Raw genomic sequence first — 25,404 nt, 5'->3', positions numbered from 1 at the left:
TGTTGGCTGCTGGGTTAAAAGGCAAGGAAGGGGTTGGCCACTGAATTGGCAGGGCTGAGGGATCCCAGCTGGTCCCATGCCTCTAGACTGTAAGCTCACCGTGGGTAGGGAACATGTCTACCAATTCTGTTGTATTATACTCTCCCAAGTGCTAAGTACAGTGTGCTGCACACACATGCTGGGGAAACACCATTAGAGAAGTAGCATGGCCTAGTGGATAGAGCAGGGGCCTGGGAGTCAGAAGATTGAGTTCTAATCTTGGCTTTGCCTCTTGTCTGCTTTGTGACCTTGGGCAAGTCACTTAACTTCTCTGGATCTCGGTTCCCTCATCTGTAAAATGGGGATTAAGAGTGAGTGTACTATGTAGGACAAAGACTGTGTCCAACCTGATTAATTTGTATCCACCCCAGTGCTTAATACAGCATGTGGCATATAGCAAGAGTTTAACAAATACCATTATTATTACACTGAGACCTTTCAGGTTGCAGTAGGGTTGAGGGACAGAGTCAGCCTGAGATCTATTAATCAGGTCAATAGGCTAAAACAATTTTGGAGATAAGATTAATGGGACATTTATCCCTGTCAGTTGGTAGCTTTTGGTCCAATCATCACCAACTTTAAAAGCACTGGAAGTGCTTCTGCAGAAGGCAGAGAGCAGAGTTCACTAGTCAGATAGTGGAACTATAGAACAAAATGTCATGAAATATTTGGCTTCCAAAACCTGCAGTAACTAGCCTGCTGCTCACAACACCTTCCAGGCCTATGATACACTCTCCTATAGGAGGGGGTGTATAGAACTGTGGAGTGGAGGAATTAACTGGAAAGTTAAATCAGTAAGCAGAAAGGAGGGAGTGGCAGAATGAAGCACTGAAGCACAACAAAAATAAGATGGGTTTGCAAGAGACCTTTATTCCTGATCATGATTTAATGGGAAAGCCAGACTTCAGTTTTCCAACTGGTACAATCACTCATCCTATTCCGACTGGATTACTGCACCAGCCTCCTTTCTGACCTCTCCACCTCCTGCCTCTCCCCCACTTCAGTTCCTACTTCACTCCGCTGCTGGGTTTATCTTTCTAAAGAAACACTCAGGGCATGTCACCCCCCTCCTCAAAAATCACCAGTGGTTGCGTGTCCACTTCCATATCAAACAAAACTCCTCACTACTGGCTTTAAAGCTCTCTCTCACTTGACCCCTACCTACTTCACCTCCCTTCTCTCCTTCTATGTCCCACCCTGTACACTCTGCTCCTCGGGTGCTGACTTTCTCACTCTACCTCCATCTCGCCTGTCTTGCCGCCGACCCCTGGCCCAAGTCCTACCTCTGTCCTAGAATGCCCTCCCTCCTCAAATCTGCCGAACAATCACTCTTTCCCCCTTCCAAGTCCCACTGAAGGCTCACCTCCTCCAAGAGGACTTCCCAGACCAAGCCCCACTTTTCCTCAGCCTCCCTCTCTTCCGTGTCACCACGGCTTTCTCCCTTTGCTTTTCTCCCCTCTACCCACTCCACAGGATTTATGTGTATATGTATATATCTGTAATCTATTTATAATGATGCCTCTTTACTTGTATTGATGTGTGTCTCCACCCTTCTTGACTGTGAGCCTGTTGTGGGTGGAGATTGTCCCATTCTATTGCTGTACTGTACTTTCCAAGCACTTAGTACAGTGATCTGCACACAGTAAGTGCTCAGTAAATATGATTTAATGAATGAATTAAAAGATGAACTAACACAGGTGACATTGTGTTCCTGTAGTGATCAGCCTTATCACATAAGAGTTTCTAAAAATTTTATTAGGCTTCCTAAATCAGAGATTAAAAGCATTTTCTCTCATATCTAAAAATACAAATGTATTTCCCAATGAAGTGAATTACTGAGGTTAAGAAAAGCCTGTATTTTGAGTGCTAAACCTTTTGTGTGTACAATGTATGAAGAAGCTTCATTTTTGTTTCCTAATATGGGTTTCTGGAAGTTGAGAGCTCACTTATGAGGAGGCTGAGTGATTGTACTTAGCTTTATACAGGGATTCCCCAGTTAGTGCTCTTAATTGGTTCCATGAAAATTGTGCTTAGCAACAGAGGATTTAGTACAGCATGTATTTTCTAGTTCAAAAAAGCTTACTAAAACAATATGAATGTTCTTGGAAAAAGTTATAACTAATACCTAAACAGTAAATATAAGTAACAATAAATGTCATGTGGTCAGATGGCAAATATTTGCCAATAATAAAATATTACAGATTAGATATAGTTAAGTATATATTTAAATAATTCACATCCTATTGTCAAAAGACAACCTGGTACTAATAACTGAAGATCTTGCACAAAAGTAATGTCAAAAAGAACAAAGAGCTTTGAAAGGGGTTTTCAACCACTAATTTAAGTCAGAATTCTTTAAGGGTAGGGGATATTAACGTCTGTCTCCCCCACTAAACTGTAAGCTCATGGTGAGCCGGGAACATGTCCATCAACCCTTGTATTGTACCTTCCTGAATGCTTAGTATAGCATCCTTTACATAGTAACCAATCAGTAAATATCATGGATTCATGGGGGAATGGGAAACAGTGAAAAGAGAGGGGTATTTGAATATGCACTGTTGACTTTGAACATTTTACTGTCCTTGAAGGCAGTAGTGGACAAGATACCACTATTATACTCTCCCAAGTCCAGTCCTCGGCACAAAGTTAAGTGCTCAGTAAATACCATTGATTGAACCAGAGTTATTAGGAAGTGAGAGCACACTGTAAGAAGTGCTGGCATTACAATTCAGTTGTGCTAAAAGAAGAGCCATCAAACGGGAAAGTAATATATCTTTTATTTTTTTTGTATCTGTGTAGCCAAAAAAACTTTGAATGGAAAAGACTGCTTTACTTTTGGCTATTGAAACATGAGTTGGCATCTTATCAAACTGAATTCTTCCTGCTCAGGGGCTCATAACAATAATAATAATAATTATGCTACTTAAGTACTTACTACGTGCCAAACACCGTTCTAAGAGCTGGGGTAGATACAAGTTAATCAGGTTGGACACAGTCTCTGTCCCACATTGGATTTACAGTCTTAATCCCCCTTTCACAGATGCGGTAATTGAGGCCGGAGAAGTTAAGTGACTTGGCCAAGGTCACACAGCAGACGTGTTGGAGCTGGGATTAAAACCCAGGTCTCTCTGACTCCTGGGCCTGTGCTCTAGCCACTATCCACTAAGCTACGCTGCCTCTGGTTGGTGCTTACGGATAACTTTGAAATCATATTCACAATGCAACCTGATGCCATAACATGCCCTATCGGTCCCCTCATTTGTATTGCAGTCCCAAGAGGCTGTGATTGGTAGGGAATGGGCTGCCCTGCTGCCAGGTGACTGTCCCTCCCTCAGCCAGCCAATGCCCCAAACTATTCAGTCGGTCACCAAATTTACCTTCATGACATTTCTAGAATCCAACCCTTCCTTTCCATTCAAACTACTACCACACCGAACCAAGCACTTATCATTTTCCACCTTGACTTGTCACTAGCGTTCTTGTTTCCTGTCTCTCTCTCCTCCATTCCATACTTCTCTCCGATGCCCAGATTAGTTTTAAAAATTATTACTCCATCCACATCTCCCACTCCTCACAAGCCTCCAATTGTTGCTCATCCATCTTTGCAAGAAACAGAAACCTCCTTTACCATTGGTTTTAAGGCACTCAATTGGCTCTCCTTACTGATCTCCTACTACAAGTTAATCCACACACTTCGCTCCTCTAATGCCAACCAACTCACTGTACCTTGATCTCATTTTTCTCTTTGCCAACACCCTTGCCCACATGTTCCTTCTGGCTTTGAACTCTGTTCCCCTTCATATCTGACAGACCACCATTCTAGCCATCTTCAAAGCCTTACTAAAAGTGTTCCTCCTCCAAGAGGCCTCCCCTGACTAAGTGTTCATTTCTACAATTTGCCCTCCCTTCTGCACTTCCTATGCACTTGAGTCTATTCTCCATAAATACTTTAATATTTCTCCAGCCTCCAGCCTCAGAGCACCCATGTTCATATCCACATTAGCACTGTGGGGGGATGGGTTCAATATTTTTCTTCCTTCTGTTCCTGGGAAAACCATGAACTGCCTCCCCAGACATAGTGTTGATAGGGATGATAGCCCACAATATTATTGCCATTGTCAATTCATTAAGTTAAATGGAAGAAATCAAAGGCTCAGCCGCATGGTAATATTATGAAAAGGGGCCTAAGATCATCACTTCGGTTGCCAGGAAAACATCTACAGCCAGATTGTCCGCTTATTATTAATGATAATATTAGCCGCCAGCCAAATGTCCATGGACTTGCTGAAGGGCAGATTGCAGACCCAGGCTGGCATTGAAAATTCTGGGACTGAGGAGCCCCAAAGCTGGAGCTCCCCTGCCCAGCCTCTGTTGAATCTTTGAATGTTTAATTTTAACTTTTGGAATGTTCAATTTTGTATTACAACTAGTGGCTTAGTCCTTGGGTATCCTTCCTCTTGAGACTGCGAGCCCCCTTGAGGCCAGGAAACCATCTTATTAGCCTCGTGTTCTGGTTGCTGCGGCTATTATTGTTAATATCATTATTATATTTAGTCCTTACTTTGTGTTGGAATTTAATATGTAGTGCTGGGATAGATTCAGGAGATGTGCTCCCTGTTCCACAGAGTGCTCACAACTAAGTGGGGAGGACAGACCCAAAGATGATGACAAAAAGTAAATTTAAAATAAGACAAGTTGAAGAATTCAACATAAAACAGGACTTGGAGGGGCTGGTCCTCAGGCTTATTAACCAACAACAGAAGACTTAGTTAAAAACAGTGTGACTTTCTCTATAGATGGGGGAAAGCTAGGCTTTCCTGCTGTGGTGGGAGGTGGCTGGCTTTCCCAGCCACCAGGTCACCCCGTGAGAAGTAGCTTGGCCTGGTGGAAAGAACATGAGTCTGGGAGTCAGGGGAGCTGAGTTCTAATCCCATTCTGCCACTTGCCTGCTGTATGACCTTGGACAAGTCACTTAATTTCTCTGTGCCTTGGTTAACTCATCGTAAATTCATTCATTCATTCAATAGTATTGCACGCTTACTATGTGCAGAGCACTGTACAAAGCGCTTGGAATGTACAATTTGGCAACAGATAGAGACAATCCCTGCCCAATAATGGGCTCACATGGGGGTTCACACTGTGGACCCCACATAGGAAGTGGACTGTGTCCAACCTGTTTAGTTTGCATGCACCCCTGAACAGTGCCTAGCACATAGTAAGCACTTAACAAATACAGCTAAAAAGAAGTCATGGCAGTGACGTACTTTGGCCAAGTGCGTCCTAACTCCTACCCATCCTTTGCTCCTGCATAAAGAGAAACTCTTCATGGAGGTCTTGGAGTTCTTTACTTTGTGCCTCGTTGTTTTGAGTCCAAGATATTGGGCTGGCATTTAGTGAAAGATGGTCTAGCAGCTGAATTTGAGGAGGAACTGGAGAAAAGTTCATTAGGTTCAGTGATTGAGTTGGTGCCCAGGGAGGGGAAAATATAAGAAAGCCCAACTAGATCCAAATGCCTACTCTAAAGGCTTTCATGTACACACAGTAATACAACCAAATTTCGTAGATGTATTAAGTTCCGAGCTTGTGTATACCTATAAGCAGCACATGAGGTGGAACATTCAGCCTGAGGTTGCCCAAATGTGCTCAAAAGGCAAGACTGGACTAATGCAAGGCTAGTGGGCCCAGGGGTCTCAGGCTTGATGGGTGCGGTGGGGCCTTGGTTGACCTTACCAACATGGTGACTCAATGGGCCATGATGAAGATGTTTCTCTAAATAGACCTTCCCAAGATGGTCACCCTGAAGTACTCTGAGTGGTTAAGTCTAACCTTAAAGGGGATGATGCAAGGAATGGGCAGTATGAGAGAGGAGTTTACATGTCCCAGAGTTCATCCCAGGAGGGCCTGGGACTGTGGGTTCTTGCTTGAAAATCTCCACTACCTCAGCTTCCTCCTCTTACTTTTCAGTTAACCTACCTATAAGGGCCAGCAATAAATAGAAATAACTATTCATCTCAATGCCTCCAAGAGGAATCTTGTTGATTTCTGGGTTGGGGAAGGTCTTAAGCAGATAGTGAACAGCCAGGGGAAATGGAGGTTTGGTACTAAGAGGGGCTTTGGGGATTAGATGAAATGGAAAGTCAGAAATCTCCACTGGAGCCAAGGTGACTTGGGCAGGCATGCGTGGCTGTGCATTTCCTCTTTGGGGTGTAGCCTTTTTGTGTGCCCAGATGTAGCCAGGATGGTTAATCCCACTTGGCCCTCTCAGCCATATATACACTCATATCCCTTTGCGGGCAGGTACGTTCCTAACAATTATGTTACATTGTACTCTTCCAAGTGCCTAATACAGTACTCTGAAAAGAATAAACACTCAGTGAATGTGATTGATAGGTGACCTTCATCAGTGTTGCCTCTGAATATTCAACATAACTACATAAATATTTTTGTTTCCTTCATTGTGTAGGTTCCTTGTGGAGTGGGACCAGATGCCAGGGGTCAGAGTGTGATGTGTGAGAACAGGAGCTGATGAGGTTGGAAATATAGCACTCGATAGAGGGCACGTCTGCAGGGTCGAGGAAGGTGAGAAGTGGATTGCCTGTGAACAGAGAGATCGTTGATGTGGACCTTGAAATTCCCAAGGATCAGAGCTCAAGAGCTTAGTGAAAGCACCACCCACAACTGAACTTTAGTTGAAATATTTCTCTCCCAATTTTTCAATAGAATTCACAATGGGAGGGAAATTTTAGAGTGATTCAGTAGTTGGCTCTTCTGTTACATTGCTTCAATCATAATAATAATAATATTTGTTAAGTACTTACTATGTGCCAAGCACTAAGTGCTGGAATAGTTACAGGATATCACGTTCCACGTGGGGCTCCCAGTCTTGATCCCCATTTTACAGATGAGGTAACTGAGGCACAGTGAAGCTAAGTGACTTGCCCAAGGTCATGTAGACAAGTGACAGAGCAGAAATTAGAACCCATGACTTCTGACTCCCAATCCCATGCTCTTCCCATTGAGCCACGCTGTTTCATGAGTCTGTATTGTCTCCCCTTTTTAGTATTCTGCACAATTCATATCCCAGAGTTATATGAATTAGTACTTTATAGTCTTTTTAGTAGTAAATAAGAGTAAATTTTACTGCATGGCAGCCTCCAAAAAATCTGAATAATTGAGGCATAGTCTGTAAACAGCAGAATTGTACCCTGGGGATTTTGTGTGGAGATAAATTATTTGACTTATGTAAATTCCTGTGGAATTCCAAAGCTACTCCTTTTTAAACAGTTTCAAAGTGATCATTTTCATTTTCATCAATTAATAGTTTTATTGAATGCTTACCATGTACAGAGCACTGTACTAAACACTTGGGAGAGTACTGTAATAGACCATGTAGACATGACACCTGCCTTCTAGGAGCTTACAGTCTAGCAGGGGAGACAGGCAATAAAATGAATTACAGGTAGGGGAAGCAACAGAACCTAAGTGTATGTAAATACGTGCTGTAGGAATGGACAAGTGTTCAAGTTTCTAGGGGGTTGTGGACTCAGGCACATAGGTGATGCAGAAGGGAGGGAATATAGTGGGGAGAGGTGAGAGATTAGTCAGGGAAGTCTTCCTGGAGTAGATATGATTTTAGCTGGGCTTTGAAGATGGGGAGAATAGCCTTACTATTAATGGTACTTGCTAAGTGCTTACTGTGCATCAAGCACTGTTCTAAGTGCTGAGGTAGATACAAGTTAGGTTGGACACAGTCTCTGTCCCACATGGGGCTCACAGCCATAATCCCCATTTTACAGATGAGGTAATCGAGGCCCAGAGAAGTTGTGATTTGCCCAAGGTCATACTGCAGATGTGGCAGAACGAGGATTAGAACCGAGGTCCATTTGAATACGAAGGAGCTGGGAAGTCCAGGCAGGAAGGAGGGTCTAAATGAGAGGTTGATATTAAGAGATTTGAGATCAAGACACAGAATGTTGGTTTTTGTATTTCTCATTTCCCATTGACCATTCATATCCTTCTCCATGTCCCCCAGTAATTCATCACCTAAGACACACTAGCAGTATGGTGAATAATGTAGCAAAAAAGATGATGATTTGGTCCGCTCATGCGTAAACAAAATTGCATTCAGCTCACTCCTAAATTGAAAATAAAACATCAGTTGGACCCATTGGATTCAATGAAGCTTAATATTTCCAGAGCATTGTTCTAGGTGGGCTTGACATTTCTTTTGTTCTTGTGATTATCTTCATAAAACAAACCATCCCATCCGTAATTCATCTTTCCACTTCCTTTTCCATTTTCTATTCCTATTACCTTGAGGTGATTAACTAGATATGCATTTGTTCATTATTATCGTTAATGATAATATAATATTTGTTAAACACTTACTATGTGTCAAGGACTGTTCTAAGTGCTGGGGTAGATACAAACTAATCAGGTGACACAGTCCCTGTCCCACATGGGGCTCACACTCTTAACCTCCATTATACAGATGAGGTAATTGAGGCCCAGAGAAGTCAAGTGACTTACCCAAGGTCACACAACAGACATGTGCCAGAGTCAGGATTAGAACCCATGTCCTTCGGACTCCCTAGCCCGTACTCTCTCCAGGAAGCCACACTCTAATGCTAATGCTTAGCATTAAAGGAGCTTCCCCTAAAGAAAAGGTTACCCAGCCAGAAGCCAATGAAATAATAAAATCACTCGGTAATCCAAAAGACAACTAAAGGGCTAAAGAGTTTGACCAGGAGAAAGTGCTTTAGAGAAGAGCAGTAGAATGGGAAAAATTGGGGTTCAGTGGGGCAAGGCGAGGTTAGTGGAGTTGTAGCATTTTGGTCTTCCCCAGTTAAGATAACTAATTTGGGGAGATAAAAACACTTTTCCATTTAGACTCATTGGCTTTTGGAAATAGTCCTCAAGTTTTTAATAAGTGATCATCAATCAAGCCCAAGTCATTAGTATCCTCAGTTGATGTCTGCATCACATGACTAAATTTTCCTTTCCAGAATTTAGGCAAGGTACTTATGTGCCCCACAACACGTAGTTAATCTGTAATTTATTTTAATGTCTTTTTCCCCTTCTAGTCTATAAGCTCTTTGTGGGTAGGGATCTTGTTTACCTTCTCTATTTATTGTACTCTCCCAAGTGCTTAGTATACTGCTCAGCGCACAGTAAGCCCTCTCACAATAAATACCACTGATTGAAGTAGTGTGGCTTAGATAAAGGTGGGTTTATGCTGTCCCCATTGCAGTTTTCTATTTCCTCAGGGAATTTGTCTGGGCTGAGTGTTTCTTGAGAAAATAGATGTCTCCCTGGGTGACATTCCAGGAGTCCTAACTGTCTCCATCTCTTTTTCCCTTGGGTGAATTTACCTTATCTTGGGTACCATCCAATTTATTCAACTGACACTAGCCTGGATTATTCACCTGCAGTGGAATCTCACTCATTTGAAAGGAAGTCCTCACTCATTTAAATCCAGGGTACAAGCAGTACCCTGAGAGAAGCAGCATGACTTAGTGGATAGAGCAGGCCCTGGGAGTCCAAAAGACCTGGGTTCTAATTTTGGTACCAACACTTGTCTGCTGTGTGACCCTGAGCAAGTCATTTAGCTTCTCTGTGCCTCAGTTCTCATTAAAATGAGGATTAAGACTGTGGTGCCCCATGTGGGGGATAGACTGTGCTCAACTTGATTAGTTTGCATCCACCCCAGCATTTAGTACAGTGCCTGGCACATTTTAAGCCCAGCTCTGCCACTTGATTGCTGTGTGACCTTGGATACATCACTTCATTTTTCTATGCCTCACTTACCTCATCTGTAAAATGGGGATTAATTAAGACTGTGAGCCCGATGTGGGATAGGGATTGTGTCCGACCCGATTTGCTTATATTGCCCCTCAGCACTTTGTATGGGGCCTGGAAAATAGTAAGCACTTAACAAATACCACAATTATTATTATTATAGCAAGCACTTAACAAAAAAAGGAAAAATTCATAAAAATTGCGACTAAATGGTTACTGGGTTCAGAAAGAAGACTAAGGAAAAGAATCTAATGAGAGATGTGGTGTTGATCACCCTCTACAGTGTCTCCTGCTGCAATATTCAGTTATTCTGGCATATGTGAGCTCATAAGGAGTCTCTTCCAATACCACGATATGCTGTATCCAAACAGGGAAACTTCTTCCACAAGGCCAGCTTAATTTCCTAACAGCATCCTAGTCTGAACAGGTACTGAAAAAACGTGTTCTGGCATACTGACGTTTATGGGCCTACAAACTGCAAAGTGTTAAATAAAAAGAAGACAATCAATTAATTAAAGCACAGTCCCTAGCTCATGAGCTGCTCATGACCTAAGTGGGAGACAGTTGCCTAGTGGAGAGAGAACAGAGTTGGGAGTTAGGGAAACTTGGGTTTTGCATTCCAGTCTTGTCGATAGCCTACTGTGTGATTCTGGGTAATTCACATAACCTCTCAGAGCCTAAATTTTTTTTTTATCTGAAAAATGGGTGATAAAAAAGATAAGCAGCAGAAGGGATAAATGGCCATTTTTCTAGGTCGGTGAATTAATCAATAGGATTGTATATGCTGAGCACTTAAGGCCTTGAGAGACTATAATAATAGAATTAGTAGGCATAATTCCTGTCCTCAAGGAGCTCATGAACTAGCGAGGGAGATAGATACAAAAATAATTTAAACATGGAAGGAAATGGGAAAAGGAAAATCTGTACCTGCATTATTGCTAAAGCAGTACAGAACATACACTATAAATGAGTGCAATTGGAGGTTATGAATGGCACAAGTGCTGAAGTGGCAGTTGTGGGTATATAAAATGGGATATTAAATTCTCTCTGATTAATTTCTAAATTAATAGGTGGAGGTGTAAATAGTGAGGTCTCACACTAGGAAAGTATAAACATTTTTACTGCCTCAGGACAAAGGACAATGAATGAGTCAGTCCCTGACTGAGAGGATCAGAGAAGCAGGGTGGCACTGTGGGAAGAGCATGACCCTGGGAATCAGAGGATCTAGCATCTAATTCTGGCTCTGCTATGTGCCTGTAGTATGACCTTGGGCAAATCACTTAACTGCTCTGTGCCTCAGTTTCCTCATCTGTAAAATGGGAGTTTAATACCTTTTCTCCCTCCTATTTAAATTGTAAATCCTGTGTAGGACAGGGACTATGTCCAACCTGAATGATTTGTATCTATCCCAGCACTTAGAGCAGTGTTTGACAAATAGTAAATGCTTAATCAATACCATATGGTTCTTATTTGATTGTAAATTCATAGTGGGCAGGGAATATGTGTGTATATTGCACTCCCCTATTGTACTCTCCCAAGCATTTGGTACAGTATTCTGGAAACAGTAAGCACTCAGTAGATACTACTGATTGATTACTATTACTCAGTCTTAAAAATAAACCAAGCCAGAGTAGTAATTGAGAAATTTGATTAATGAGATCATATCTACAACTCTGCTGTAGTTGTAGTGTACTCTCCCAAGTGCCTAGTATAGTGCTCTGCACCCAGTAAGCACTCAATGAACACCATTGATTGATTGGTTGATAAAGAAGCAGAATTAGAGCAGTAGGACTAGTAGTAACTTTTGACATCCTGCTCATAAATCAAATTGTGCAGAATTTTGGAGGAAATATCTGTAGGTGCCCCAGCAACCAAGCAACAGCGTAGTGCATCTGGGTCTCCCCTCACCCCTCTCATTCTTCCCCAACCCCCCCAAATCACATAGGTATGGGCCAGGCCCTTAAGTTGGAGAGAGTTGGTGATTAAATGGAAATAGAGAAAGACCACGCATATTCTTTTCCTAAAGTAGCTCACAGATTTCCTCAAGTTCATCAGCCGGAGAGGAACACAAGTGAACAAATTGTGAATCAGGAAGCTCTGGATAATTAAATATTTCATATTTTCAGTAAATTTTCAAAATATGTATGGCCAGGGTGGCATTTGGAAATATATAGTCCTTCCTTTCTCTTTGACTTTGACTAAGCCAGGCAGATTTGACCTTCCTCTAAAAAAGTAGCCTTGTGAATCAGGCAGCTTTCCCAAACTTGCTCAGATTTGATTAAATGTTCTTTTATTTTGGCCGAGAAACACGTTTTATGTTTATTAGCCCTCGAACTGGCAAACCAGCCCAGTTTTGGGGAAAATAAAAAGCATATGCTGATTGCATGCTTTCGTGATTGTGCCTTCTTTGTAACGCAGTCTGTAATTATCACCATGCAGATAATTTTTTGCCTGTGCACTCCACAGCTGCCTGTGGGTGAAACAGCAAGTATGAGTGAGCCATACACAGATGTTCATCTATTAACCACTTCTTTGCAGCCCAGGACAATAGTAATCATTTGATTTTCATAGAGCTTCAAAATCAGATTCAGTGGTGGATGTCTTCAGAAAGGGAGTACATTTTTGAATTGGCCAAGGGGTTAAGTATTCTAGTGTACTCTGAGACAAATGAATCTCACCCCTTAAACTTTAAAACCAATAATAATCTGTCATCTGATGTTTAATGGTTATGTAAAACCCTATGAGTCCCCTTGGGACGTAAAAGTGATTTTATTCAAGGAGTATATCATGCTTGAGTGTCCAGGGATATTAAGACCAATTATAAACATATAATAGAAAATGTGAGTTGGGTGTAAACCAACCTGATTTTACTGAAAACAAATCCTGTCAAACTCATTTGATTTCTTTTCTCAGAGCCCGGGTTAAGTAAATCGTTCGAACAGGGAGAGGCCAGAGACATAGTCTGCCTGGAAGAAATGGCATTAAGGAGACTTTTGAGTCAATTCTTCATGACACATCACCAATCAACAGGTGAAATTTTCCATTAGATGGAAACAGAACTGGTTAGTGGGCCGTATGCAGAGAGTTACCATCAGTGACCAGTTATCAATCTAAAAGAGAAAAAACCCATGGCTTAGTGGAAAGAGCATGGGCTTGGGAGACAGAGGACGTGGGTTCTAATCAACTTCTTTTTCACCTTCTCTCTGCCCCTCTCTCCCCACAAAGCGGTTGAAAGATGTAGGCTGTCACCAAATAACTGGGAATCTTTTAATGGCTCAGGAGGGTGACACCTCCATATGCTTTGGGAAGGGCAGAGCAACATGACTAATGAAAAGCAGCCTGGTCTAATAGAAAAAACATAGGTGTGGGAGTCAGAAGACCTGGGATCTAGATCCAGTCTCCACCACTTGTCTGCAATGTGATTTTGGGCAAGTCACTTCACTTCTCTGTGGGTCAGTTATCTCATTGGTAAAAGCAGTAAGAGAAGCAGTGTGGCTCAGTGGAAAGAGCCTGGGCTTGGGAGTCAGAGGTCATGGGTTTGAATCCCAACTCCACCACTTGCCAGCTGTGTGACTTTGGGCAAGTCACTTAACTTCTCTGTGCCTCAGTTACCTCATCTGGAAAATGGGGATTATGACTGAGAGTCCCACATGGGACAACCTGATCACCGTGTATTCCCCCCAGCATTTAGAACAGTGCTTTGCACATAGTAACTGCTTAACAAATACCACCATTTTATTATCATTATTATTATTAATAAAATGAGGATTAAAACTGTGAGTTCTAAATGGGACAAGGACTCTGTTCAACCCCAGTGCTTAGTACAGTGCCTGACACAGAGTAAGTGCTTAACAAATACAATGAAAAAAGAGTAAAAAAGAACAAGGTGAGGAAGAGGTGGTGGTGGTAGGGAGAGCCCCTGACAGAGAGTGAAATAGCTGGTGGAGAAGAGAAACAGGAACTACACCATGCTGTTTCCATTCTGCCACACGGGTGGGTGGGAGAATTGAGGCTCAAAGTCATTAGGAAGCAGCATGGTGTAGTGGATAGATCATGGACCTGGGAATCAGAAGATCATGAGTTCTAATCCCAGTTCTGACACTCGTCTGCTGTGTGAATTTGGGCAAGTCACCTCACTTCTCTGGGCCTGAGTTACCTCATCTGTAAAATAGGGATAGAGACTGTGAGCCTCATGAGGGGGCAGAGACTATGTCCAACTGCAATTTGCCTGTATCCACCCCAGTGCTTAGTACAGTGCCTGGCATATAGTAAGTGCTTAACAAATACTACTGCTAATAATCTCTGTTGAGGGAGTGGGTGTGGGTGTTGATGGAAGGTAATGAAGGAAAGAAGAAGGGTGAAGGTGTTGGAAGGATGGGCTGAGGAGAGGGGAGCTGCTCAAGGTTTCTGGGGTCCCAAAGGGAAGAAGTGGAAGGAGCCCCCCAAAGTTTGCTTATATTGAGTGTAAAGAGAGGTGAGGGACCAAATCAGACTGTTAGGGAAAACCGAGCATTAGATGCAAATAATGACGGAGAGAAGGCTGGAGAAATAGCAGAACATAAAACAAGTATTACTGCTGCAGTCTGAGTGCCTGCCATGGCTGAGGAAGAGGGAGGAATCGGAGGGAAATAAAGGAGAAATGAATAAGGTGCTAGAAAAAAGGAAAAACTATAGATGATCCATCATTTCAGAACTCTACAGTGTTAAATCTCTGAAACTGTTAAATCAAGAAGTGTTAGAGAAGGAAACTGAAAGAGGCTGCTCAGTGAAAGGACAAGATAGAGGCTGCTCAATGAATGTTGAAAGAAGGGCAAGATAGAGAAACTAGCCTGAAAATGTAAAGAAAGTGGAAGAAAATGGATTCAGTTTGGCCTGGAAGCCAATCAGTGTTTAGAAAAGTCACAAAACACCATCTCTGGTAGTATCTACATTGAATGGCAATGGGAAATCCTGATGCCATTTTCACCATTGTTCTTGTCTGTCCGTCTCCCCCGATTAGACTGTAAACCCGTCAAATGGCAGGGACTGTCTCTATCTGTTGCCGACTTGTTCATTCCAAGCACTTAGTACAGTGCTCTGCACATAGTAAGCGCTCAATAAATACTATTGAATGAATGAAATCAATCTTATTGTATGCTTAGTGTGTGCAGAGCACTATATCAAGGACTTGAGAGAGTACAATACAAGAGAGTTGGTAAACATGTTCCTGCCCACAACCAGCTCACAATTTAGAGGTGGAGACAGACGTTAATATAAATAAATTGAGGATATATACATAAGGGTTGCGGGGCTGAGGAAGGGGTGAATAAAGGGAGCAAATCCAAGTGCAAGGGAGTGGGAGGAGAGGAAGTGAGGACTTAATCAAAGAAGGCCTCTTAGAGCTTCGAAGGTGGGAAGAGAAATTGTCTTTCAGATATGAAGAGGGAGGGCATACCAGGCTAGAAGCAGGATGTAGGTGAGAAGTTGGTGGTGAGATAGATGAGATCAAGGTTGCAGTGAGAGATTGGCATTTGAAGAGGGAAGTGTGCAGGCTGACTTGTAGTAGGAGAAGAACGAGGTAAAATAGGAGGGGGCAAGGTGATTGAGTGCTTTACAGATGATGGTAAAGAGTTTCTGTATGATTCAGTGGTGGATGGGCAACCATTGGAGGTTGTTGAGTAGAGAAATATGGACTGAACATTTCTGTAGAAAAATGACCGGGGCAGCAGAGTGAAGTATGGATTATAAAATGGTAGGCAGGGAATGTCTGTTATATTGTTACGTCTAAATTCCACATAAGACAATCTTGTATACGGGGCAGACACACAATTGTCTGTCTTTCCCCACTGCAGTCAGTCAGTTATATTTATTGAGTGCTTACTGGGTGCAGGGCACTGTACTGAGCACTTGGAAGAGTACTGAGAGAAAAATCCTGCACATTTGGAGGAAAAGGAGGTAGAGATCAGAGGCAGGCGTCTCCTGCAGATGACTAGTTCCCTAGTAGAGGAAATTAAGAGCAAATGAATGTAATGAATTTAGAAGAATCAATCAATGGTTTTTATTGATGGCTTACTGTGTGCAAAGCACCCTACTAGGCACTTGGGTGAGTACAAGACAGGAGACACACCCCCTGCCCTTAAGGATCTTCGAGTCTTAAAGAAAGATAAATGAGAGAAGGATAAATGATATTTCAGGGAGTGATGCTCCAGAAGGAAATGAGTGGCTCAAAGTTTGCATGAACTGATTGGCCTTAAAGGATATAACAGCTGGGCTCCTACCTGTTAAACCAGGAAGGCATAAGGAAAGAGAGGATTAAATTATCTAAGAAAAATAGCCTTAATAGAGATCTATTATGAATATGGAAAAAGAAGAGTGGGCTAATGGGGAAAGAATGCAGTCAGAAGGTAAAGGAGAAGGATTAGAGATTCAGATAAGGGACCCAGAGAAAAATCCTGCACATTTTGAAGAAAAGGAGATAGAGATCAGAGGCAGGTGTCATCTGGAGATGAATAATTCCCTAATAGAGGAAATTAAGAGTAAGTGAATGTGGAGTACACTGAAGAATCCAGGCCACAAGGGCTAATAAAGGAGATAAGGCAAAACTGAAGGCCTGGACTTTGGCCATTTTGGAGACTGCAAAAAGAGAAGGGAGCTCAGGGGTAGCCTCAAAGAAATAGAAGTCAAGTGAAGCCAAACAGATAAGTAGTGCTGGAAATATTGAGATCTACCAGGAACTTGTTGAGAAGCAGGAATACACAACAGAAGATGAGCCTTCAGTTTTATGCAGAGTTCATTTAGATGCAGAACTTATAGTAATAATAATAATAATTGTGGTATTTAAGTGCTTACTTTGTACCAGGCAGTGTACTAAGCGCTGGGTTAGATACAAGGTAATTGGGTTAGGCACAATTCCTGTTCCACATAGACTCAGTCTTAGTTGCCATTTTCTAGATGAGGTTACTGAGACACAGGGAAGTGAAGTGAGTTCCCCAGTGTCACAAAGGAGACATGTGGCAGAGCCAAAATTAGAATCCTTCCGATTCCCTGGCCTGTGCTCTATCCACTAAGAAACCCTGCTTCTCTGCAGAAGAGAGAAGCTCCCGTTATGAAGAGGAGGAGTAAACAATGCAGAAATTGCACTTAAGAGGGTAGAACTCCAGCCACTGCAAGTCATCAGTTGAAGTTTAGGATTTACGATCATTTTGAGTAAACGGTTGGCAAAAGTTTCAGTGAAATATGGGAGGATGGGTTCAGTGACAATGTAAGGTCCCATTGTGAAGGAGCAAGAGAAAGGGAAAAAGAAGTGAATAAATTGGTGGCTGTTTACACCCATGAATTTTGAACCCAAGAATTGTGCAGAAATGTTTTGGTGAAGGTTCCGGAAGGTGGATCATCAGTTCATCAGCAGCAAGCAGGAGTGCAAGCCTCACAGTCAGAGTCTCACTTTTCTGCTTAGGCTGCTGCAAGCTGGAACCTCAGAAATCGTCTGCCTGCTGTGGCTGATAATACTGTGTAGAGAAGGGAAATGCTAGGGTCAGGCAGGGAGATAATGGATTGACCTCATTGAGGAAGGTCGCTGAAGGAGTCATGGCGGAGCTATGAAGCATGGTGAGTTGTGGGACTTGATTCAAAGCACTCAGCGTTTGATAGAATGTACCGATTTTTTTTTTTTTAACAGTGGCCCTGATGGGATCAAGTGATCAGGATTGAGATTCAGGGGTGCGAAGTATGATCCATAATGTAAATGCTGGCTCTGCAGCCTGACTCCTCTCCCATTTTCTTCTGTTCACCCTCTTCTCTCCACTCAAGAAGTGCTCTGTTTCCTTCCAGGCTCAAGTTGCACCACCTCCTTGTACACTTTTGGAGATGCTGTTTTTTTGCTCTGCATCAGTTAAGGATTTAGGCTGGGCTTATCAGCACAATGTGAAATGGAGGCATGATCCAATGAATTAGGAAATGGTCACCCCAGATTATCCAGGCCATAAAAAGGTCTATTTGGGGATCCAATTTATCCAGCTTTGATCCATGACCCGGATAACCAATAGGCTTTTCTTTCACTCCCGTGCTGGATGGAGGACACAACTTCAACGTTTAGAGTCGGCCGTAAAACAGTGGTGCTCCCTCCCAGACATGAGTGCTAGTATCATTTGTTATGAAGGTACATGACACCAATCACAGTTGATCGGTGACATATGATCATGCTTCCCATATAATGCTCCAGAGTTTCTGCTGAATGAAACCCAGAAAAAAGTTGCAGCCAAGTTTCATTATCAATTTTTATTTCCTACCATACACCAAATGTACAGCACAGAACACAGTTTTGTTGCTTTGATGTAAGAAATATTAACTGTATGAAGAAACAGTATACAAACTACTCCAAATTAAAAAAATGCATACGTCAATGCTCTTTACAAAAGGCCTAATTTACAGTATAGCTCATCAATGCCATTCAACAGAAAAAAAAATTCAGTGCACATGACCAAACATCCAATACAAAGGAAGCAAATAAATACAAACATACTTCACAGAACATCCTGAGCAAACAATCCAAACACAGATAAATTAACCTGAAGCCATAGAAATCAAAATGATAAATACACAGGTTGGTGAGAGATTTCTTTGAAATTAAATAAAATATATAACAGATTTGTTATAATATTTAGTAAATTAAATTTTTCTGTCATGAGTGAACTCATTCTGTATGCATCAACAAGTACTCTGTAGAAATGTTTGCAAGTACAATAACTTTAATAGCAAATTTTGTTTGGTGTCCTATTTATATTAGACAGCACATTATGGTAGCTTTTCTTCAACTTGATTTTAAAAGAAACACAGCTCCTACCTAAGAACGTACATCTCATTTTCACTAAACTAAGATTCAAGGTCCAAATGACCCCAAACGAACAAAAAAGCCCCACTGGATGCAGAACAGTGACCACAGTGCATGAGAGTTGAATTATCTTTGAGTATTACTTTGTTTGGTGCCATTGACGGTAATAATAGTGGTAAACATCAAGCCCATGAATGCCATCACACATTCAATCTAAATATAAATGAGGCTAAAAAAAATAAACACTTTTTGTTGTAGCACAGAAAGCACACACTAAATTCATGTATACATTGACACTGAGGCACGTATGCACGTGAGGTGTGTGTGCATACCAAAAAGGCAGTTTAGCTGGTTGTCTATACCTTTTTTCTTAAAAAAAATAAATATAAAAAAACTTTTGAAACAATGTTTAATTACTTACAATCCCTGAAATAGACATTGCCTCAGTTATAGCAACTTACTAAACTCTGATCCATTCAGAAATTCAAAGCCCAGGCTAGTGGAATACACACGTTAGTGGTGTGCGTCCAGCCGGGCTGCAGACCCAGGTGTCCTAGGGAAAGACTGGTGGTCTATTCTAGGTTACTGTATTCTCTAAGGTTGGGTGATACCCCTCGTTGCGTTGCTACGGTTCATATTGAGAAGAGAAAAATCCCAAATGCTGCTTGAATGGAGTAAGATTCTTAAACTGCATTGCTGCATTTAAATTTTTTATTTCTCTCAATTCAAGCCAGTATGATAACATGCTATTTCAGGGGAATTTCATGGGAGTGTCAGGTATCTACAGAATCTTCCTTCTGGCTGTGTTTGTATTTTCTACCTACAAATCTACAGCGGTTATTGCCCCTTGCTTACCGTACCGACATCTGGTCCTAAAACCCGGCTCTTTCTATCAAGTCTCGTTGCTTCTTCTAGGGGATGTGGGAATCGGCTCTGATGTGACTTCACAAAACTGCATCGTTAAAATAATTTGAGGTCCTTTAAAGCGTTTAAAATAATATAGTTTTTGTGGGCTAAACCCGCACTGCCAAGTCGGATGGTTGGTTGATTGCTCTATTTCTATTATTGCTAACAAATTGTGGAAAATGCTGTTTATCAGCATACTGTGCTTTTACGAGGGCTAGTTCCCACTTGGGGGCGCCGTTTATCCTTTCTTTCCTAGCGCCTCACGTCTCCTATGACTCTAAAATTCAGGTGGACACAAAGATACTGGGGGAGGAAAACAAAAAAGCAGGATGCAATCAAAAGCCAACTAGTCCACTCTTCTAGATAGCCTTCTTTTGTACTTCTTTTGTTTTTTTTTCCCCATACAAACCCAGCAAGATAGTTTATAGAATAACTTTTTCTGTCTATTTAAAATCCCACTGGAAAATAAATGAACACATTTGTAAAAATATGGCAGGTTGCAAAAATGCTGTTAAAAGATAAAAAACTCTGATTAGAAATAAATAAAAAGTATAAAAAATAGTCACACACACCCCCACCCTTTTTACATACACTTTACAAAAACCCAGTGCACACGGAGAAACCAAAGAGAAATGTATTAAAATAAATAAGACGTACTAATTGAGTGCATTTCTGAAAATCCAAATAGTCTATCTTTTTTTTCTTCCTCCTTTTTTTTATGTCAGTGCAATGTTGCAGTTGTAAAATGCAGCCCGGCAAGCTACGGCCCTTAGCGGAACATGCCTCCTAACAGATCCATCTGGAGTTTACTGCTGTTAAGTAATTTCGGATGCCCGGCAACATTCCCGTCCTACACATGGATACCCTTCACTGCCTGTTTGATACTTTCCAGCAGAGCCTTGCATTCCGGGGAATAGTTCCGTTCCAGATTGCTGTACATGTCTGTGAGTGTGCTTACATATGCTTCGAAATTCTGCTCACTGATTGGCCCCTAAATGAAGACAAAACATATTACACCAATCACAGGAGCCCAGGCGGAGGGAGGCGAGGGACACATTCCATAACACTGAAGAGCAACGGCACCGTAAAGTTCTACTTTTACTCTGTGGGAAGGCTAAGGTGATTGCACCAGAGGCTGCCATCCAAACTAGTGCTGGGTTTGGGGGAAGCTGAGGAAAGGTGGGGTGTGCCGTGAGATGCATCTGGTCATCCTCTACGGAAGGGCCATTTTATTGGACCCTGGTGTCCAATTCAGAGAAATGAAGCTTTCCTTGGATTTAGAGAGTGTTGCGGTGGCCTGAGAAAAGCAGGAGACGGAAGCGTCAGTAGCAGTGTGGTCTAATGGTCTAAGGACATGGGCGATTATGAGTTCTGGGTGCTTCTCCAGCCTCTACGACCGAAGTTTCTTTGATGATTTGGGAACAAGTGCCTGACCTCTCTACACCTGAGTTTCCAAAATGAGGGCAGTACGATTTAAGCGCTTAGTTTAGGGCTCTGCATGACGTAACCGCTCGATACATACCACTGAGTGATTGGTAACGTAGTAAACGTTTCAGAGGTGAAATGTCCTACCTAGTGCCTTAGTGTAGTTAATTCACACTGACGGCGAAGGGTTTAAACACTGACGGAGAAGAGTTTAAACAAAATATTTTGAGGATCAAAATATGATGATTACTGTGGCATTTAAGTGTGTAATATGTGCCAAGCACAGTGCTGGTGCAGATGCAAGAGCAGTTCAGAAACTGTCCTTGTCCCTCGTGAGGTTCACGGTCTAAGGGGGGAGGCAGGTATTTAATCCCCATTTTACAGATGAGGAAATTGAGGTACAGGTAAATCCAGTGGCTTGCCCCATGTCAACCAACAGGAAAGTGGTGGAGCTGGGATTAGAACTCAGGTCCCCTGACTCCTGGGCCTGTGTTCTTTACACTGTCAGGCTGCTTCTCTCAAAATATAAACTGTGATGAGGTGTTAAACTGGTCAGCACACAGATAATTTCTTCTACTTTTTCCTCTCCCTTCTTCACCTAACCATTTCCCATCTTCCTCTTATTCCCTATGGATGCCAGGGGTATCCTGCTGTGAACTGATCCAGTGGGAAGGCTACATCTCAGGCGGATGGTTTTAATCAGTTTTAGGTGGCTAAGAAAAGTAATCCCTAATTATAAGAAGTAATTCATCTTCATAGGGAAGGGATTTGACTGGTCAATTTTCCTCCACTATGTAATATAAAAAAATCATCAGATGTGAAGAAACAGCAGAGCCCATGAGATCAAAGGCTTAGGATTTATTTAATTAGTTGAGGTCTGTTCAAGTTTTGTAGGACATTTTCCGCCCAGATAGTCTACTGTTTGCGTTCCACTGGGGAAATCCAGGAGGGGAGGGGCTCATGAATGGAAGAAGTTTTCCCTTCAGGTCAAATATGGAAATAGTTGCCCCATTGGGCATTCTTCTGGAAAGAGCAGAGGTCTGGGAATCTAGGAGATCTGGGTTTGAGACCCAGCACAACCACCCGCCTGCTGTGGGATTCTGGGAGAGTCACTTAACCCCTCTGGGCCTCAATTTCCGCATCTGGTAAAATGCAGATGAGATTAGATTGTGAGTTCCATTTGGAGCGCGGTCTGGGTCCCGATAGCCTTGTATTTACTCCAGTACTCCAGCCTTGTATTTACTCCAGCATGTAGTAAGTGCTTAGTAAATGCCCTAACAATTATGGAAGTTTGTGAATATTTGCCTCTAGTGTGGATTTGAGCTTCACCCCCATTTCAGTGAATTAATACCAGTGAATTAATACTGGTAACTAATTTAGGATTGCTTCTAGGGTGGGGGCTCCCTCTCCCTCACAGAATTTGTTTTAGTCTTCTTGCCTGGCCTTCAGATGTTTCCATCAGACACTTAAAATGGCCTCTCGTGACTCTCATTCATTCATTCAGTTGTATTTATTGAGCGCTTACTGTGTGCAGAGCACTGGACTTAAGCGCTTGGGAAGTACAATTCAGCAACAAATAGAGACAATCCTGCCCGATCGCTCAGTGCTTCTTGCTCCTCTGATGACCGCTGAAAATAGTTGTAACAATGCATCTTTAGGGGCATACTAAGTGAGATCAATGAGCAATGGGATTTGAAACACTTTGAAGGTAGCCCTCTGACTTCTAACCTGAAATCAATCAATCGAGAGTATTTATTGAGCTTGTACAGTGTGCAGAGCAGAGTACTAAGAGCTTGGGAGAGTACCGTAGAATGAGTGAGGCACGATCCTCGCCCTCGATGAAGTGAGAACAGGTACGTCTACCAGACATACCTGTTGGCAGCCACAGACAAAATGGCAGACAAACCCTGCAGGGGCCACTGGAGATAATCCCAAAGTTTGGGCTCTAGACTTACCATCTGTGGGAGCTGAATGTCGGCAAGGCTTGAGATGAGGGCTTGGCTTAACCCTGCTAGCTCTTTCAAAAGGCTCTCATTGTTTTGCTCTATCAGTTTGTTCTCCTCTTCTATGGTTTTTAAATTGCTCTCCATAGATGTGATCTAAAATTGAAACCATCAGCAATGTGAAAACAGGAGTTAGAGAGGAATGCAAAGGGTTCTAGTCCAAAGAAGGAAAACTTAGATGTTGAGAGTAACCAGAGGAGGTTTAAACCTCAGATAACTTTTCAGGATATTTGGTGATTCACATCACATTGCTGTAAGATGCTCGTGCCACTGCGTGGGAAGGCCCATCTAACACAGAACAGCTATGAATTCCCCAGGAGTTCATCTTGGGGACAGGATTTCAGCCCCAGAAAGCATCCATGCTAATTTTGGCTCTGCCACCTGCCGGCTTTGTGACCGTGGGCAAGTCATTTAGCTTCTCTGTGCCGCAGTTTCCTCATCTGTAAAATGGGGATTCAGTATCTTTTCTCCCTCCCCTTTAGACTGTGAATTCCCTGTGGAACAAGGACTGTGATCAACCTGATTATGTTACAGCCATCCCAGTGCTTGGCCCAGAGCAAGCATTGACCAAATACCTCTATCACCATCGTTATTCTTATTGTTCTTTCTTCCCTTGCCTTTCTCCTGCCATACCTTCCCCCGTCTTTTGTGTTATAATGTTTCAGGACTCCAGGCCCATGGCCAGCTGTACATTCCATGCCCCTCACTGGTTGCCTCATGCTCCTTTGGCAGACTGATGGACTTCCCAGTCACATTATTTCTAAACCATTGAGCTCTAGAAGTTGCAAATGAAAACCCATGTACCAGAGCATCAGGCCAGTGGCCCTATTGTATAGAATCATAATCCAGGTTGAGGAAATGAATGGAAAACTCCAGGGTTCAAGCTGCTGGACAAAGCAGGGGCTGGGGAGGGGGTCAGTGGAATATACAATAGAGCCATCAGCCTGGGGAGATGGAAGAGGAGGAGCTGTTTTTAGTGGTGCCATTGAGCTGTGTTAGAAATACTTTTGAACTAGTTCTTGGGCTGGTTTCCTGCTCTTCTTTGAGGAGGGAGTTCTAGTTCCCAGCTAAGTGAACTTAGATATAGGGCACGGAGTGCAATTAGAGGGTAGGGCATTTGAAAGACCAAAGTTTTAATCTGCATGGATGGGGTGTAAAAGAAACTGTTTGGAAGATGAGAAATCTTGGCAAATAACCATGTTGGAAATGAAATTTACCAAAAAAAGCAGAGACTTCATTTGAATTTGGAGCCTAGTACAGTGCTAAGAATCAATCAACTGTATTTATTGAGCATTTACTTTGTGCTTGGGTGAATACAAAAGAGTTAGGAGACCAATCTCTTCCTTCAGGGATGCTGGCTTGCTGACTCAGAGACTGATCTAAAAGAAGGAAGCATTGTATTGATTTTTCAGCATCATTCTTCCTGGCCTGACCAAGACTAGGGTGGCCAGAAGGCCCTGATGGAAACCACTGTTTTTCTTCCTCATCTCTCATTTCTCTTTGGAAAGTTGATGTGGCTCAAGTGGCCAGATACCATGATCTGTGAATTTTCTCAGGCCCCTGCAGATTCCCCTTACCTCTAACTGGCCAATTTTCATTTTGAACATGGGGGTGAAAAGGGATTTTATGGGGAAAATGAAGATTGGAAGGGGACCAGTTTCAAAAAGCTAATAAGTCAGAAAGCCACCATTTGGGGACTTCCTCAGCCCTCACTATAAACTCTCAGATCTTGTCAGAGGCCTGGCTCCAGTTCAGAAGACTGTGGGGTCATCACATCCATTGCCCCTGTGAAGTAGGCAGTTATGGGTTGAACAGCACAAGTACCCCCATACCCGACGGTTCTCTTGGGTCTTTACTCTTCTTCAGAAAGCATAAGTGTGAGTAGGTAAAGTAGGTAAGTAGGTAAACTCAGTTGGGACTCATCTGTACAGTCAGAATCGAGTTCTGAGGCCAAGGTGGGCCACCTCAGATGGTCTGCACTATAGGATGAGATTTCATTCCCGAGGGAAGCTGCAGAATGTATTTAGCAATTGGCGAAACACTTAAAGCCAGGAAAGCTAAACCTTACCTAAATATTGCTGCATTTTAATGTGCTAAATGTGTCCTCCTTGCTAGGAGAAATGTCCTCAGAATTTTTTCCAGCTCTAGGATTATATGATTCTTTGTCTTTCTAATAATAGGAAGCATTCTATAATAATAATTATGGTATTAATTAAGCACTTACTACGTGCTAAGCACAACTAAGGAAGGCCTGTAGGATCAATGTATCTATCCCAACACTTAGTACAATGATTGGCACAGAGTAGTGGTTAACAAATACCATTATTATTATTAATTATTCCCCCGGATTCCAAATATACTACTACACGTGTTTCCATTTACCCAATTTGGATATAACACAATGAAAGAATTAGGGAACACACT

The 25,404-nt window shown here is 42.3% G+C and overlaps 1 protein-coding gene and 1 long non-coding RNA gene across 3 annotated transcripts in view; one reads left to right on the top strand and one right to left on the bottom strand.

Moving 5' to 3' along the window:
• LOC114813270 overlaps positions 1-25,404 on the top strand; it is a 142,461-nt gene that overhangs the window by 63,342 nt on the left and 53,715 nt on the right. The gene's annotated exons all lie outside the window — the stretch shown is intronic.
• The window catches only part of ST18 (ST18 C2H2C-type zinc finger transcription factor), a 256,587-nt gene continuing 249,261 nt past the window's right edge, over positions 18,079-25,404 (bottom strand). For both annotated transcript variants that reach the window (XM_039912546.1, XM_029069437.2), the window contains 2 exons: positions 22,933-23,076; positions 18,079-20,543 (listed from right to left, as the gene is read on the bottom strand). In XM_039912546.1, the coding sequence (XP_039768480.1) occupies positions 20,403-20,543; positions 22,933-23,076 (285 nt within the window). In that variant the 3' untranslated portion in view covers positions 18,079-20,402. The remainder of the gene's footprint in view (positions 20,544-22,932; positions 23,077-25,404) is intronic.

This window comes from Ornithorhynchus anatinus, chromosome 7, assembly GCF_004115215.2.
Source record: "Ornithorhynchus anatinus isolate Pmale09 chromosome 7, mOrnAna1.pri.v4, whole genome shotgun sequence".
Classification (NCBI taxonomy): Eukaryota; Metazoa; Chordata; class Mammalia; order Monotremata; family Ornithorhynchidae; genus Ornithorhynchus; species Ornithorhynchus anatinus.
This window is presented reverse-complemented; position numbering and strand designations above follow the sequence as displayed.